Source organism: Nannobrachium achirus (genome assembly GCF_963921795.1).
Source record: "Nannobrachium achirus genome assembly, chromosome: 6".
NCBI lineage: Eukaryota > Metazoa > Chordata > Actinopteri > Myctophiformes > Myctophidae > Nannobrachium > Nannobrachium achirus.
In genome coordinates this window covers 26480976-26497652 of record NC_137815.1, presented here as the reverse complement: position 1 = coordinate 26497652, position 16677 = coordinate 26480976, and the positions used below count along the sequence as shown (strand labels likewise).

At 43.1% G+C, this 16677-nt stretch overlaps 1 protein-coding gene across 2 annotated transcripts in view; it reads right to left on the bottom strand.

Annotated features, from left to right (window-relative positions):
• Nucleotides 1-490: 490 nt before the first annotated feature.
• stau1 (staufen double-stranded RNA binding protein 1) overlaps nt 491-16677 on the bottom strand; it is a 33955-nt gene continuing 17768 nt past the window's right edge. For both annotated transcript variants that reach the window (XM_080727531.1, XM_080727532.1), the window contains exons 6-15: nt 16101-16272; nt 13837-13935; nt 13527-13739; nt 12245-12388; nt 10628-10774; nt 9453-9528; nt 7441-7760; nt 5908-6030; nt 4106-4185; nt 491-3339 (exon numbers count right to left, since the gene is read on the bottom strand). In XM_080727531.1, the coding sequence (XP_080583657.1) occupies nt 3252-3339; nt 4106-4185; nt 5908-6030; nt 7441-7760; nt 9453-9528; nt 10628-10774; nt 12245-12388; nt 13527-13739; nt 13837-13935; nt 16101-16272 (1462 nt within the window). In that variant the 3' untranslated portion in view covers nt 491-3251. The remainder of the gene's footprint in view (nt 3340-4105; nt 4186-5907; nt 6031-7440; nt 7761-9452; nt 9529-10627; nt 10775-12244; nt 12389-13526; nt 13740-13836; nt 13936-16100; nt 16273-16677) is intronic.

Below are 16677 nucleotides of genomic sequence, written 5' to 3'. Positions count from 1 at the left end.
GCTGCCAATAGTCCCAAAAGTGATTTATGCTATTTGTTCAAAAAGAAAATAAACTTTATATCCTGTGTGTGTACCATCTGTTTAACACAAGGCTGTACACCCTCCAACTGTATATACTTTCTTAAACTGTTCTCATTATATTTTGACACTTAATTTGATGCCAGCACTTGTGTTCTGCTGCCCCCATCAGGGAGCAGGCAGAACTGCTCCAGCCTGCAGTGGAGGCTTAAGTAAAAGAAAGTATTACTGATGTTTACATGCACTTTACGTCAAATGTTTAGGCACGTAATGGTCATGTTCACGTTTTGAATACTTTTACTTTTGGTACTTTATATTTTGATGCAGATACCTTTTTGTATGTTTACTCAAGTATATTTTGAATACTTTTACTTGTAATACCTTTACTTAAGTAAATGATGCGAGTACTTCTTCCACCACTGGTAGCAATGGAGAGCAGGAGACACAAAAAAGACGACTTTTGTATGTTTGTGCATGACAGCACACAAGTTTTACTTACATTCCATGGGGGAGCAGAGGACCATGGGGGACAGAGAGGGGGGGGACAGAGATGACCGGGGGTGAGGTTATCCACCGTGCTTCCACCATACACAACGAGAAGACTTAAACACTGCCCCGACCGACGCGCACACACACACACACACACACACACACACACACACAAGTGGGGGGACAACATCACATTTACAATCAGACACTCGCGACATTTACTCACACAAAAATAAAAATAAAAAAAAAGAAACTTCCTGGCCCTACAACCTACATGGTAATGTAGACCACCATTTGTCAACGTTCGGTTTCCAAGGGACCACCAGGGGTCCGAAACGGACGGCTTTAAACAGGTCTGTTAAAGGAGTAGTTCACCCCCAAAATGTTTTTTTATTACTCACGCCATGGAGACTTGACTTCAATAATATTTTTGGGTTTTCGTCGCATTCCTAAGACACTTTAATTACAATAGATGTAGCCCCACTGATTCCGGATGGGGACCCAAATAATATCTTTTTTGTCTTAGGAATGCGACAAAAAAAAACAATATTATTGAAGTCAAGTCTCCATGGCATGAGTAATAAATAGAAAAAAAATCATTTCGGGGGTGAACTACTCTGTTAAGTCCGAGAGGGGACAGTGGGGGTGGGGGTCATCTTTTGGACCCCCAATTTACTGTCACGGCCGCGGTGTTAATTCAACTCCCAGAGCGTACACGTGGAACCGGGGTTCCATTTGTACGCTCTCAAAAGAGTTACAGGCCCGTTTAAGGGGTCCATTTGGAGAGCGCCTGTTGAGAAACGGTGATTGTAGATAAAACACTTCACTTATGGGTGTTGATTGAAAGCACTCTAGGGAAAATCAACAGTGGTTCCGCTAGCTGCATCCCAGGGGGGAGTCCAAATGTAACCTTCAGGGTTATCTACCGTTAAACGAGTACTCCACACCCCCCCCAAAAAAATATATCTATATATTTTTTCTTTTTCTTGTAAATTGCTCTCCCCGTGAAGCCTTGGAATTCCTGGAGAATCTCTCGCTTTTGTCGCATTCCTTAACGAAGAACAAAAAAAAAACCTGACGAGATCAGTAGATGAATTGAAGAATATGGATCTGAAATGAACCACCTGCAAGAACTCAAGCCGCCGTCATAGCGGGGAAAGCTTTCTTCTTGCAATAGGCAAGGCACATTTTGGATTGCTTTTTAATGTTCAAGCCAAGGGTTGTCGTTTTGCTCCCCGCACTAACAAACAGGAGGAGGAGGGAGCCAACATCAAACCCCAACAATAAACCATTATACATACACACTGTACGGAACAGGAGAAAGAAATGACTGACGCAAGATTTCGATCAGTGGCGACCTTGACCGAAACTTAGCTCAGGTACGTTTTTCAGTCTTCGAGAGCCAGACGCAGACACTGAAAGAGCGGATGGAATTTCAAGAGGTACGCCGCCGACATCAAACTTGCCACAATACATTTTTCTCCCATCGCCGTGCAAGCTGGGCAGTGTGCACCCGCTTTTAGATTTTTAATCTAAGTGTGCAAACGTTTTTTTATTTTTTTACTTAATGGACAAACACTGCCTCATCTATCTTCTCAGGGATAGATTTACATTCATCTGGGGAAGGCCGACCTGCAAAGCTCAAAAAACTGTACATCTTATGGTATTGAGCAGTGGTTCTTTGTACACTGAAGAGTTTTTGGGGTCCTTCAAAATAAAATGTCTTGAGAACCACTGGTATTGTAGAGAATACCTGGTATTCAATGCTTCATGACTTGCCGTGCTGCAATTTGCGCGTAGCCTGCGATGCTACCCCAATGCTGCCCCATTTTACATATCGTCGTTGTCGGGTAGAAACCTTGTATCTCCAAGTTTCACACAGCCGTCACACAAAAGTATAGTGAAAACAGCAGATCTACAAGTAGTAGATCGGCTGTTTTCACTAGTTTAAATCATTTTTAAAATGATAAATGCAAAACGAACGGTTTTGGACACAAGGTTTTCATCGGACAACGACGACATTGATAGTTCACTCAGGAACACGACAAAACACATTATAATCTCCACGATTTCAAAGCTTCATGGGGGAGAGTAAGAGATGGAAAGAAACCAATGTTGGGGGCCAAGTACTCCGTAAACCCCCACCTCCGAGAGGAAAGGGGAGGGGTTTCAACATAAAACACTTAAAAACCAGAGAAAGGCAAGTCTCGTTAAAGAGGAAATTAAAAGAGAAAATAAGCTCTAGTCATGAACAAAAAAAAAAAGCTTCCATGATTTCGTTCCATTTCAGCACAAAAAAAAAGAAATACTCCCCGCCTTCTTGGACTAGGATGCAGCCGCATTTAACGCAAAGCAATGAAAACTAAAAAAAAAAAAAAGAATAAATAATGTGTACAATTAAACAACATCGAGGAAAACATCCTTTTTTTTTAACAATCTTGTTTAACTGTGAACATTTGCGATTAACATCTTATATGAACAGTGTTGCTTCAGAGCCTACGGCCGCCGTTAAAAGCGAGCTGTAGGCTTCCAAAGTGATTTACACTTTGCGTGGTGCCGGTGTGTCGCGCGCCGGAAACGGCTGATCCACAAGCTCACGGCGCTTGGAGATACAGCCGTTTGCAGGCGCACGACACGCGGCACGCAAACCAAATGTAAGTCAAGTCTTTTAAACATCCAGAACACAGTGTGAGCTTTCTCTAGTGCTTTTTTCCGTCAAGACAACCCATTGTGTGTTTGTGCGTTTAAACAGTGCCGTCCAGAGTCTGTGCCAAGGTGCTTGAGTTAGCCTGTTTGAGGAGCGAGTCGCCTTCCATGTCCTGCTTGCCGCACCTGGAGAAAACGACAGCGTTTAGTTTGTCTCGACACCGAATCTAAAGGTTTCTTTATTAGTGACGTTACGTCCTTTAAAACCCATTGAGACCTGGAATTATTTTATACTTTAGCTATTGATAAGTAGCAGATATGCAAGCTCATAGCGCGGCACTCGGTGCTTCGCTATGAGCGTGTAGATCTGCCATTTTTGAAAAAAATCGTGAAAATATGTGCAAATCTTTGAATATCTTTTTCAAAGCAAACCTTTGTGACTCATATTTGCTACTGGGGGTCCCTGGAACAACATATTTTAAGATGGGGGTCCGCAGATAAATAACTATAATTTTGGGGGTCCTTGACATGAAAAAGTTTGAGAACCAATGAGAGAAACATGTTTTTTTTTCTTTCTTAGAATCGGGTCCATATATCGAGGGCTTGGAGCGCAAAGGGCCTACCTAAGTGACATTTTCGTTTTTTTCACAGGACAGCTTTCCATTGATTGTAATTATTTAATAAAAAGGAATATGTTTAATCAATCTATACTTTAATACAGATTAGGCTTTAATGAATGTATTTTAAATTATACTTTTTTAATGTTGTTTGTAGTTTAATTATTACAATCAATGAAAAACTGTCCTGTGAAAAAAATATTCAAAGACTTGCACAAATTGTCATGATTAAAAAAGAAATAGCAGATCTACAAGCTTGCAGCGCGGCACTCGGTGCCGCACTGTGAGCTTGTAGATCTGCTTGTAGATATTTCAAAAAAAAAAAAGAACTTTACCCAGAGATTGGTCCGTTTCCTGTCCTGTCATTGGGCTGCTGGTCCAGCTCTGAGAGTAACTTCAGAATATTCAACGCAGCCTGTTGGTCATAGGAGGAACAGCATGAGCATTTACAACACAATACATTAGGCCTGGGATTTACCGTAGGCATTTTAGGGGCAGGGTCTTTGGTGTAGTCCAGGGTTCCCCAATAGGCGGCCCGCGGGCCATTTGCGGCCTGCGGGGGGCTACTGTCTGGCCCCCACCAACCCCAGTATTAATGTTGGTATAAGAGCAGCAACAACACTAGTATATTGTCATTGTCGGGTGGAAAACCCGTATCTCAAAATGTGAACGTTCTTTCGCAAAGTAAAGCTCTGCTTCATCAAACAAGGCCGTCGTCACACAACGCCTCGCACCGTAGATTGGCTGTTCTCACTAGTTTAAATCATTTTTAAAATGATAAATGCAAAACGAACGGTTTTGGACATACAAGATTTTCACCCGACAACGACGATATCGGAACTGTCGCTGGAGTAGCAGGAACGCCACCGCCGCCCCCTGCAATGTTGTGGCCCTCGACTTGGTACCCTAGACATAATTTGGCCCTTGGGGAAAACTAATTGGGGAACCCTGGTGTAGTCCATTTTTTGATGGCACCAAGGTCAAATGCCAACTTGCCAATACAGGAAGACAGCATTTATTTTGTGTTGTTTCTAGCTGTTTCGCCTTGATTCTGATCTGACATGATTTTTTTCCAACTCTGACCAGCGCGACCAAAGTGAAGCGATCGAAGCGACTAGAAACAAATATCTCTCTTCTTTGAACGGACCATGAGAGGATGTCAGACTTTTTAGTCTTTTCAAAGTATTGTACAGTAGCACAGTGGTTCTCAACCTGTGGGTGATTAACTTAATGTGCAACATTGTTTTCTCACTCAACAGTAAACAAACCAGCCTAAAGTTTAAGTGTATAGAGGGTATCTGCACATTTCTAAAGTGACAATTTGAGGACTTTTTAATACCTCTAAAATGACAAATTAAACGTTGGCCTTGAGGCAAACATTTTGAAAATAACCGATCTACATGCTCTCAATGCCTCACAACATAGAACCTTGTTAAACAAAATGTTAAGCCTCAACTCTTAGTGCTCGTCATGGTGGGGAGGTCCCTAGCCTGGCCAGCCAGGCTCATACTGTGCATTCACTCACTCGTTCCTATACTGGGGAAGGAATGAGTGAATGCAGTATCAGGGATGGCCCGCCAGGCTAGGGCAGGGTTCCCACACATTTTTACCAATTCATTTTCAAAACTTTTCCAGAATATTTAACCCAATTTCCAGGAATATATAACAATAATTCAGCTCAATAACAGGTCGCTTACTCCTATGCGCAATGCCCAAAGACAGGTAGTGTATACCAGTGGTTCTCAACCTTTTCAGGCTGTGACCCCCAAAATAATCATGTTTTAACTGGGGACCCCCCACCATAAGAGCACTAAGAGTTGAGGAATTGTGTATAACACGGTTCTATTGTGAAAATAGCCGATCTACATGCTCACAATTTCTGCCTCTAATATTTGACAATTTGGCTCATGTTTAATTTTCATTTCAGAGGTATTAACAAAATCAATAAGCAAAGAAAATGCAGATATTTTTTCCAGGACCTTCCAGGACCCTTGATAAACTCCAAAACTTTTCCAGTACTGGAAAAATATTTTTCTAATTTCAAAATATTTCCAGGAATTTCATGACTGTGGGAACCATGTGAAAAGGTTGAGAACCACTGCAGTAGCAGAGACTAGTTGTGTTGGAGCAGACTCACCATATCATGACAGGAATCCACATCCTTCCCGATCCCATGACTGATGAGAGGAGGCTGGGAGGAGCAGTTAATCAGCGACACAAACTCATTCTTATTGTTTTTGGGGAAATCTTTGTATTCAACCTGCGAGAGAGTAAAAAAAAAAAAAACACCTTAATGTCACATTATTTTGTCCAAAAAAATAGACGACATAAATGATGATCTCAAACAGACAAAAACATTTTGAAAGGAAAAATGTAGCATTTTTATTTACAAAGCATCCATCAAAAACATCAGTAACGGGTGGTCTAGGAAATTGGTTCTCAAAGTGGCGTCCGGGGACCATCAGGGGGTTCCAGGGGGTCCCCGGCAAAATTAGTTACAGGTAATAGCATTACAATCATTTTAACCACTTTAGCCATATATAGTTATACTTTGGCTATTGAAAACATAGATATACAAGCTCGTAGCACATCACTTTGTTCCACACTATGAGCTTGTAGATCTGCCATTTTTGAATTTTTGAATTCTCTCTCGCTCTTATTTATTTTTAAGCAGACATTTGTAACTCAATTCCTTGCTTCTGGGGGTCCCTGACACAAAACATTTCCAGATGGGGGTCCACAGCTGAATACACATCAATTTGGGGGTACCTGACATGAAAAGGTCTGAGAACCACTGGTCCGAGACTCAAAATGAGGACGGCATTTGACCCCCCACCCCCCCAGAAATTCAGACATCAGTCAGTCTCAAACGTAGGCCTGTCACAATTATTACATAATCGTCTAATCTTAATCGCAATTATTTAGTCATACTCGTTTTCATGTTGAAAATCTTTCATATATTTTCAAACATAAAAAAATAAATAGTGGAAATAGTCGATCTATGCGACGCGTTGTGAGCTTGTAGGCTAGTCAATCTAAAAAAAGCTAAAAAAGCAAAAAAAAAAAAAAAGGGCCTGACCCAAAAGAAATTGCAATAGTAATCATTCAGGGTTTTTTATGATCCTTAGAGTCATCCAAATAACATGTTAAAAGTGTTCCATTTTATTCTTAGTGGATCAAGGTAAATTCAGGGGGTTCAAGTTTGGGTCCCTTGACTTACAATACAGGAATAAAAGACCCCCAAAAAATCTTCTTTAGGTAGCTTGTGAGGGGTCTAACTATGTTTTTTTTCATGATTCTGAATCGATTGCAAGCATTTGTTTTGCATGAAAAACATTCCTCAGGCTAAAAATGGACCTACAAACTATGGTATAGTGATGAGTCATCACTTTTCAGGGGGCAGCTCAGCTTTTTGGTGCCCTCAGATTGACTGGCCTATTGTAGATACGCTATTTCCACTATCAATGTTGTCAAATATGTCGGTATATATATGTATATTTAGGTAATGTGTCATATCTGCCATGTGCAACTTCAAAGCCTACAAGCCAAACAGAAATGTAATTGTCAATGACAAAAACAATTATAATCGTTAATCGCAATTATTTGAATGACAATTAATAGTCATGTAACATGTCTATAATCGTGACTGTCCTACTCGGAGCATGGTTACCTGCAGGCCCTGCACGGAGGCCAAGAAGCCCAGCTGTTCGGAGGGCCGGGTCAGGGGTCCGTGGGGCAGCTGTGCCAGCTGGTTGGCGTTCTTCAGGATGGTCTCGGCGGTCAGCGAGGCGCCCGCGTACAGCAGCTCGTTGGCGATCATGGCAGTGAGGGTGGCCACGGCCGGGTTGGGCGCGGGCCGGTTGTAGTCCTTGGCGTGGGCGGCCTGGCACATGCCCAGGCCCTGGGCCACCTCGGGCACCATGGGCAGGATGCCCGCCGGGAGCTGCTGGTGACTATGGTAAGGCAGGCGGAAGTCCTCCTCCTTGGCGCCTGGGAGGGTGATAGGCGCGGGATTAGAGCTATACCCAATACCCATTATATACCCCTTTGGCCTAAATAGACTTATTACTGCTTGGTAGCAGTTTATAGCACTTAGATCAGCTAAAACAGCCGAGCCTTCCCTCAAACACCCTCCACACATCCTAGACTCTTCTCCCTTCCCTACAACGCTCCACACGTCTCTTCTCCCTTCCCTACAACGCTCCACACGTCTCTTCTCCCTTCCCTACAACGCTCCACACGTCTCTTCTCCCTTCCCTACAACGCTCCACACGTCTCTTCTCCCTTCCCTACAACGCTCCACACGTCTCTTCTCCCTTCCCTACAACACTCCACACGTCCTTGACTCTTCTCCCTTCTATAAAACCCCCTATACAATTTTCCAGGGGCCCTAGACTCTTCTCCCTTCCCTAAAACACCCTGGACAATGCTCCACACGTCCTAGACTCTTCTCCCTTCCCTAATACACAATGGACAACGCTCCACACATCCTAGACTCTTCTCCCTTCACTAAAACACCCTGGACAGCGCTCCACGTGTCCTAGACTCTTCTCCCTTCACTAAAACACTCTGGACAATGCTCCACACATCCTAGACTCTTCTCCCTTCCCTAAAACACCCTGGACAACGCTCCACGTGTCCTAGACTCTTCTCCCTTCCCTAAAACACCCTGGACAACGCTCCACGTGTCCTAGACTCTTCTCCCTTCACTAAAACACCCTGGACAATGCTCCACACATCCTAGACTCTTCTCCCTTCACTAAAACACCCTGGACAGCGCTCCACGTGTCCTAGACTCTTCTCCCTTCACTAAAACACTCTGGACAATGCTCCACACATCCTAGACTCTTCTCCCTTCCCTAAAACACCCTGGACAACGCTCCACGTGTCCTAGACTCTTCTCCCTTCCCTAAAACACCCTGGACAACGCTCCACGTGTCCTAGACTCTTCTCCCTTCACTAAAACACCCTGGACAATGCTCCACACATCCTAGACTCTTCTCCCTTCCCTAAAACACCCTGGACAACGCTCCACACATCCTAGACTCTTCTCCCTTCCCTAAAACACCCTGGACAATGCTCCACACATCCTAGACTCTTCTCCCTTCACTAAAACACCCTGGACAACGCTCCACGTGTCCTAGACTCTTCTCCCTTCCCTAAAACACCCTGGACAATGCTCCACACATCCTAGACTCTTCTCCCTTCCCTAAAACACCCTGGACAACGCTCCACACATCCTAGACTCTTCTCCCTTCCCTAGAACACCCTGGACAATGCTCCACATGTCCTAGACTCTTCTCCCTTCCCTAAAACACCCTGGACAATAATCCACATGTCCTTGACTCTTCTTCCTTCCCTAAAACACCCTGGACAATGCTCCACACATCCTAGACTCTTCTCCCTTCCCTAAAACACCCTGGACAACGCTCCACACATCCTAGACTCTTCTCCCTTCCCTAAAACACCCTGGACAATGCTCCACATGTCCTAGACTCTTCTCCCTTCCCTAAAACACCCTGGACAATGCTCCACATGTCCTTGACTCTTCTTCCTTCCCTAAAACACCCTGGACAACGCTCCACGCGTCCTAGACTCTTCTCCCTTTGCTTGCTTACTCTGAATTCAAACGTTTAGTCACTCTGGATAAGAGCTTCAACTAAAACCGTAAACTGTACTCACCCATGGTTGCCTCCTCCACAGAGCCTGGCTCAAAGAAGGTCACTTTGCGTCCATCTCCAGGTTTCTTTATTGGAGCCTAGAAAATAGACATCACACACAATGAGTGTCAATGACAACATCACGGTCTGTGAAAGTCCAAAACCTTTTGTATTCTTTTCATAAATTAACACCCTACATCAGGGGTCTTCAACAGGGGGTCCGGGACCCCTAGGGGGTCCTCAGAGTTACTACAGGGGGTCCTCCAAATCTTTGTCCTTTTCTATATTAACCACTTGAACCCTTGCATCCATATTTTGAGAACTTTAGCCAAAAATAGCAGATCTACAAGCTCACAACGCCTCGCGCTACGAGGCGTTGTGAGCTTGTAGATCGGCTATATATAGATTGGCAAAGAGGTTTGGTGTAGAGGGGAAAAAGAGCAGAATAAGTACAGAGTTAAAGGTCAAGTTTATTAAGTTCAAGACAGTTCAAGTGGTTATACTGTATATCTGAAAACACAAATTGACACGAATCCAAAATACACTGAAGATTGTGCTGTCAAAACAATGAAACTATATGCAATCTATTATCAGGTTGTGGGGGTCCCTGCTTCATCTCTCTCTCAACTAAGGGGTCCTCTGCCAGAAAACGTCGAGGACCCCTGCGTGGGCCTGCCCTACATGATCACACTACAGTGTCACACAGGGTTACACATAAACAACAAATGGTCAGCCATGCCTGTCAGGGTTCCCACACATTTACAGTTCTCAACCTTTTCAGGCTGTGACCCCCGAAATAATCATGTTTTAAATGGGGACCCCCCCACCCTGACGAGCACTAGGAGTTGAGGAATTTTGTATAACACTGTTCTATTGTGAAAATAGCAGATCTCAACGCCTCACAACGCCTCGCGTTGCGAGGCGTTGTGAGCATGTAGATCGGCTATTTTCACAATTTCTGCTTCTAATATTTGACAATTTGGCCCATGTATAATTTGTCATTTCAGAGGTGTTAACAAAATCAATAACCAAAGACAATGCATAGCTATTTTATTCCAGGACCTTACAGGACCCTTGATAAATTCCAAAACTTTTTCCAGTACTGGAAAAATATTTTTCTAATGTCAAAATATTTCCAGGAATTTCATGACCGTGGGAACCCTGGACTGTCAACGTTCATGTGGATGGCAGCGCTACCTTTTCATCAGTTTTGAGTGCAGGCTTGGGGGGCTGAGGCTGAGGCACTTTATATCCCAGGAGCTCCAACATCTTCTCTGCTGCGTTCCGCTTGGCCACCTTTTTACTGGGACCCATCCCTTCTGCACACTGGCTGCACACCGTCACCTAACACACACAGAAGACAAGATAAAGGGACAACGTTGTGTTTTACAAGACTAGATTGTCTGGGATTTTCGAAATCGTAATGCAAGGGTATTCAACAGGGGGTCCTCATAGTTACTTTTACATGAACCACTTGAATCCTATATCGTCCATATTCTGAGAACTAGCAGATCTACAAGCTCACCATGCCTCGCGCTGAAAGGCCTTGTGAGCTTGTAGATCGGCTATTTTCAGCAAAGATATTTAGTGTAGAGGGGAAAAAGACTAAGTACAGAGTGAAACATCAAGTTATATATTGACGGTTCAAGTGGTTAAATATGTATCTGAAAACACAAATTGATATGAATCCAAAATACAATGATGATTGTGCTATCAAAGAATGAAACTTTATGGAATCTATGAAAAGGTTGTGGGGGTTCCTGCTTCATCTCTCTCTCAACTAAGGGGTCCTTGGCCTGAAAACGTTGAAGTCTCCTGGTCTATCGTAATGTGCATGGCATAATGGTCGTCTAGATCGAGTTTGAACGCTGAGAACAAGCTGTAGATTTTCCAAAAACAATACAGAAAAAAGTTATTCAAAAAGCATACCCCTCACATTTCTTTTTTTATATCCTCGTCACAGTACAATAATAAAATTAATAATAATATTATTACTTTTGCTATAAAATAATATGGTGACGTTGCATTTTGTCCATATCTCCTGGCTAGAGAGGAGATAAATAGAAAGTAGGGATGGGACGATATGAAAATGTCATATCACGATTATTGTGACAAAATTGTGATAATCAAAATCCATTATTTTACTTGGGACCGGAACGTTTTCCCAAAAAATAGCAGATCTACAAGCTCACAACACGTCCCAACGCAAGACATTTTGTAGAGTGTGAAAAAAAGACTGTATGAAGTACATATATTATATTTAATTTCATATTATAAGTACTGTTAACCAATTATAGAGGGTTTAAGTGGTACCGGATATGCAGCTCGGCAAATAAAAAGTGAATTGATCCCCAGTGCATGATGGAGGACGATGTCACGATAAATGAAATCTCCACGATATGATTATCGTGAGTGTTTTTTATCACGATAAACGATAGTATCGCTTAAGCCCTTTGCACACAGGCGCGTTTATCCGCACGGATAAAACGGACAATCATTTTTTTTTAAAAAGAAAACAATGATTCTCTACGACCACATCTACACCGGATCCGAATTAGCCGTGCGACGAGTGGCTGCGGCCGTGCGTTTTCTTCTCGATCGAACTCAGTTCGATTCGTGCGTCTTGTCGCATGCGGTAAAAAACTCATCACTCCTTTTATGACTCCTTTTGGGATCTGCAGCGCCGATTCCGCAAAGCATTGCACACCAAATTCAATGCGTTTTATTCATGCAGCAAACGAAATAAACGCAACTGTCCTGTGTGCAAAGGGCTTTATCGTCCCATCCCTAATAGAAAGGTGGTTGGTTGTTTACCTGCATGACGAACTCCCTGCGGCGGGGGAGCCCCCGCTCTGTCACCATGCTGTACTCTGGCTCCTTCTCCTTCTTGGCCTGCTGGATCTGAGCCAGACGGCTGATGGGGTTCATGCCCTGACCGTACTCTGGGCTGGTCTGCAGCTGGGCGGGGGGAGGAGCAGAGGTTCACGGTCAAGACACCAGGGTTCCAACACATTTTTACCAATTAATTTCCAAAACTTTTCCAAAACTTTTCCAGAATATTTAACCCAATTTCCAAAACTATATAACAATAATTCAGCTCAATAACGAGTCCTGGACTTTTATGATTTTGGTATAAAACTTCTGCCTTAGGAGATCTCCGTCTTAGCGTTTTTCTTCTTCTAGGGGGTTCCAACGCTAGGGGGTTCCAAATGAACCCTTACAGGTCTATAACTCTGTACAAATGGATGGAGAGTAGCTGTACAGAGTTATAGACCTGTAAGGGTCCATTTGGAATTCCCAAGGTGTTCTTATCCCAAATCTTTGGGACAGGATTCTCCCCCGGACCTCTGTTGAACTTGGACGAGATGGAGGTCTGGCGTTTGGTGAGATTACGTAAACGCTTGTCAGATCTAATTATTCAGTAAGGACTAATTACATCAAATTGTTTGGCTTGAGCCAACTGACATTAGCGATCGGCTGCCAAGATGGCTGATTAAATATGGATTTACTGTCAGAACCGCGTCTTCCGACAATCAATCAAGTTCAGAGTCAGAGTGAATGAAGGGATGTGTGTGCCTGGAATGTCAACCACATGCTGCACTGCCAGGCCTGTTGGCAGGGTCCACAACAGGCACACATCACGTTTTACACTGTGGCTCCTAGCGAGCCAGACGTCAAGAAGAGAAATGACTGGAGCTGCCGACAAGACATGCGCTTGTGGCTAATTTCACAAACCGGTGGACTGATCAGCGCAACATTTCTGGAAAATAAATCCACTAATATTTTGCCCATAATTGTGATTATTTTTAAACACAACGCACATGCAGGCGTGCCGGTAAGTTGAATGCATTTAATTTAATGTGTTAAATAATCTGAAAACACAAATTGAAATGAATCCAAAATACACTGATGATTGTCAAACAATGAAACTATATGGAATCCGAATCTATGATAAGGTCGTGGAGGTCCCTGCTTCATCTCTCTCTCTCAACTAAGGGGTCCTTGGCCTGAAAACGTTGAAGACCCCTGGCTTAATGGTTGCATGAAGACGGAGCCAAACGGCTGCAGTCGGCGTGAGCGTGATGAACGGCATTACCTTGATGATGGACTTGGTTTTCTTCTTCATGCGCGGCAGCATCTTCTCCACGGTGGGTATGTGGGGGAGCTTCCTCAGCTCGGCCAGCACGGCCGTGGCCGCCAGCTTCTTGGCGATCTTCTTGCTCTTGCCCTCGCCCTCTCCAGAGAACTCCCCCACCGCCACGCGCACCACAAAGCTCTTCATGTGCGGCGGCCCCGCCTCCTTCAGGACCTGCCGGAAACAACCGTTGCTTGTTGATTAAATCTTTCACATTACATTAACTGTAAACTGTGGTTAAATTAGACAGCGTGAATGAATCCGTACCAACCTCAAAGTTTACAGGCAGGTTTCTCTTCAGTGCAATTTCAAACACCTGGCTGATTTCTGATTTGTTGAGGTTCTCTTCCTCTTCGGGGTCCCCGTTCATCTGCAATATAAAACAATTAGGAATGGTTTGTTTGTCACTTACTTGTACATAATCAGCCAAATGTTCAACAATAGGCTTGGAACGATAAGGAATATAATCTCCCAAAGCCGCTTCACTACTTTTCGATGATAATCATTTGCTATGGTATTTGTTCAGTAACAGGAGTCTCCCCATTTCTCCAGCTCATTAATAAACAGAAAGTAAATTTCATCTAATCGGGAGAGAGAGAGAAATATAAACTAAGCACAAAAAGAAAGGAAACTTGACTTCGGTCCATTATATCTCCCCTTTAATAATACCAATTTGTATCGTGTTTTATATAATTCGTCACCTTTACAATGAGGTACAGCTTGTAAGCATCGGGCATTCGATTGCAAGCCAAATGGCTTGCAATGTTTGGCTCTGTTGCTTATTCTACGAATGCCAGATCCTGTACAGAATCTGTACCTTGTTGTAAAGGTGACAAATCAACGATAACAATGATATCAAACAATACCATTTGGCATAATAAAAGGGGAGATATAATGGACCGAATGTTGTCAGTTTTTGGGTTGGCGCTACACACAAGTTTGGCTGTGTAGCTCATGCCTCGAATGCCCGATACTTACAAGCTGTACCTCGTTGTAAAGGTTACGAATCAACGATAAAAATGATATAAAACACAATACAAATTGGTAATATTAAAGTGAACCCTGACTAATACGACAAATATGTCTTAAAACATTATAATTGTCCTCTATAACTACAATGTAAAATTAAAAACACCTTAAATATTTTATTTCTTCTAGAAATAGCTAATCTTTCACTCAGTAGGGGAAATGCCTGTCGCAAGTTGATGATGTCATAAATGTCATGTGTAATTTTTATGGCATGCATGTGCAAAAAAACAAAACACAAACACATTTGAAATATTGATTTGATGCTCATATTAACCATAGGAAGTATTAAGTTTGTTTTTATTTTCACATGCATGCCATTAATTCCACTAGCCCTTACCCGTTCAAAGATATGAGCTCCGAAATGATGTGCAGTGTGTGGGTTATGGGATGTGCACTGTGCACACAGTATATGAGGGATGGAAAGTAACTTTAACTGGTGCTTGCATGCTAATATGTAGGAGCATCAATGTAAGAAATACCTGTTCCATTTAACGGCTACAGAGATACTGTGTACCGATCTGCATGATTTTTGGACAACATCTGTAACAGGGCCAGAACCCCCCCCCCCCCTCCCCCCCCCCCCCCCCCGTGTGTGTGTGTGTGTGTGTGTGTGTGTGTGGGTTTGTGTGTGATTGTGCATGGCCTGAACAACAGCGCCCCTCCCTTAACATGTGTGGTCACAAAAGGTACTGTAGGCTAAATAGATATAGATACACCATAAAAATGCTAATATACAGCATACGATTTGTGAAAGTGACAAACGGGCTTCACAGTTATGTCAGGTGTGTTCATATGCTAATGGTGATGCGATTTCAGATCAATTGCTCCAGCCACTGAGGAGAAACGCTGTTTCAGACAGACAGACACTCACTCACTCACTCACTCAGACAGACATTCGCAAAATTATAGTATAGATAGGGATAGATCACACTTGACATTTATGACATCATCAACTTACGACGGGCATTTCCCCTATTGAGTGAAAGATTAGCTATTTCTAGAAGAAGTCAAATATTTAAGGTGTTTGCCAGACCCATGAAATGGGTAGGCCTACATAAGCAAATGTCTGTCCGGGTTTTCTATATAAAGGGTATATATGATGATGACATGATGATGACATGCCTACAAAAGGCATGATGTCATAAATGATGATGACAGACAGGGGGTCTGGCACAACCAGGTTGACCTGGTCTAGTTTTAATTTTACATTGTAGTTATAGAGGACATTTATAATGTATTAAGGCATATTTGTCGTATTAGTCAGGGATCACTTTAAAGGGGAGATATAATGGACCGAAGTCAAGTTTCCCTTCTTTTTGTGCTTAGTTTATATTCAAGCTGGAGAAGCCCCTGATACTGAACAAACACTATAGTCTATACTATAGCAATGATTGGGAATATAGAGCCATTTAACACATATTAGCCATTAAATGTCACTTGCATCGCCTTGAAACAGTGGAACAAATACATGATGTATACAAGTGTACTGAATGATGGTGCTCTCACCACTGGCAGCTGTTGCACGATGGGTTCTTTCTGGAGGAGTTTGAGCGCCTTGGCAGCAGCATCGTGTTTGGCTAGTTGTCTGGTGCGCCCCTTCCCGTGGAACTGCTGCCCGCCGATGGACAGCTCTACGTGGTACAGCATGGGTCCCACCGGGGGAAACGGATAGTAATACCTGCCAGAACATCACATAGCGTTGGGAAATTGTATATAGCAGGGGTCTTCAACAGGGCGTCCGGGACCCCTATACTAGGGGATCCTCAGAGTTACTAAAGGGGGTCCTCCAAATCTTTTTGTGATAGAAACCTTTCTTTCTCCTTTTTTATATGAACCACTTGAACCCCTATAGCGTCCATATTCTGAGAACTTTAGCCAAAAATAGCGCTGTGAGACGTTGTGAGCTCGTAGATCAGCTATTTTCGGGAAAGAGCTTTGGTGTAGAGGGGAAAAATGATGACATAATGAAAGGTCAAGTTTTTTCAAGTATTGACGGTTCAAGTGGTTAAATATCTCAAAACACAAATTGACATGAATCCAAAATACACTGATGATCGTGCTGTCAAAACGACGAAACTATATG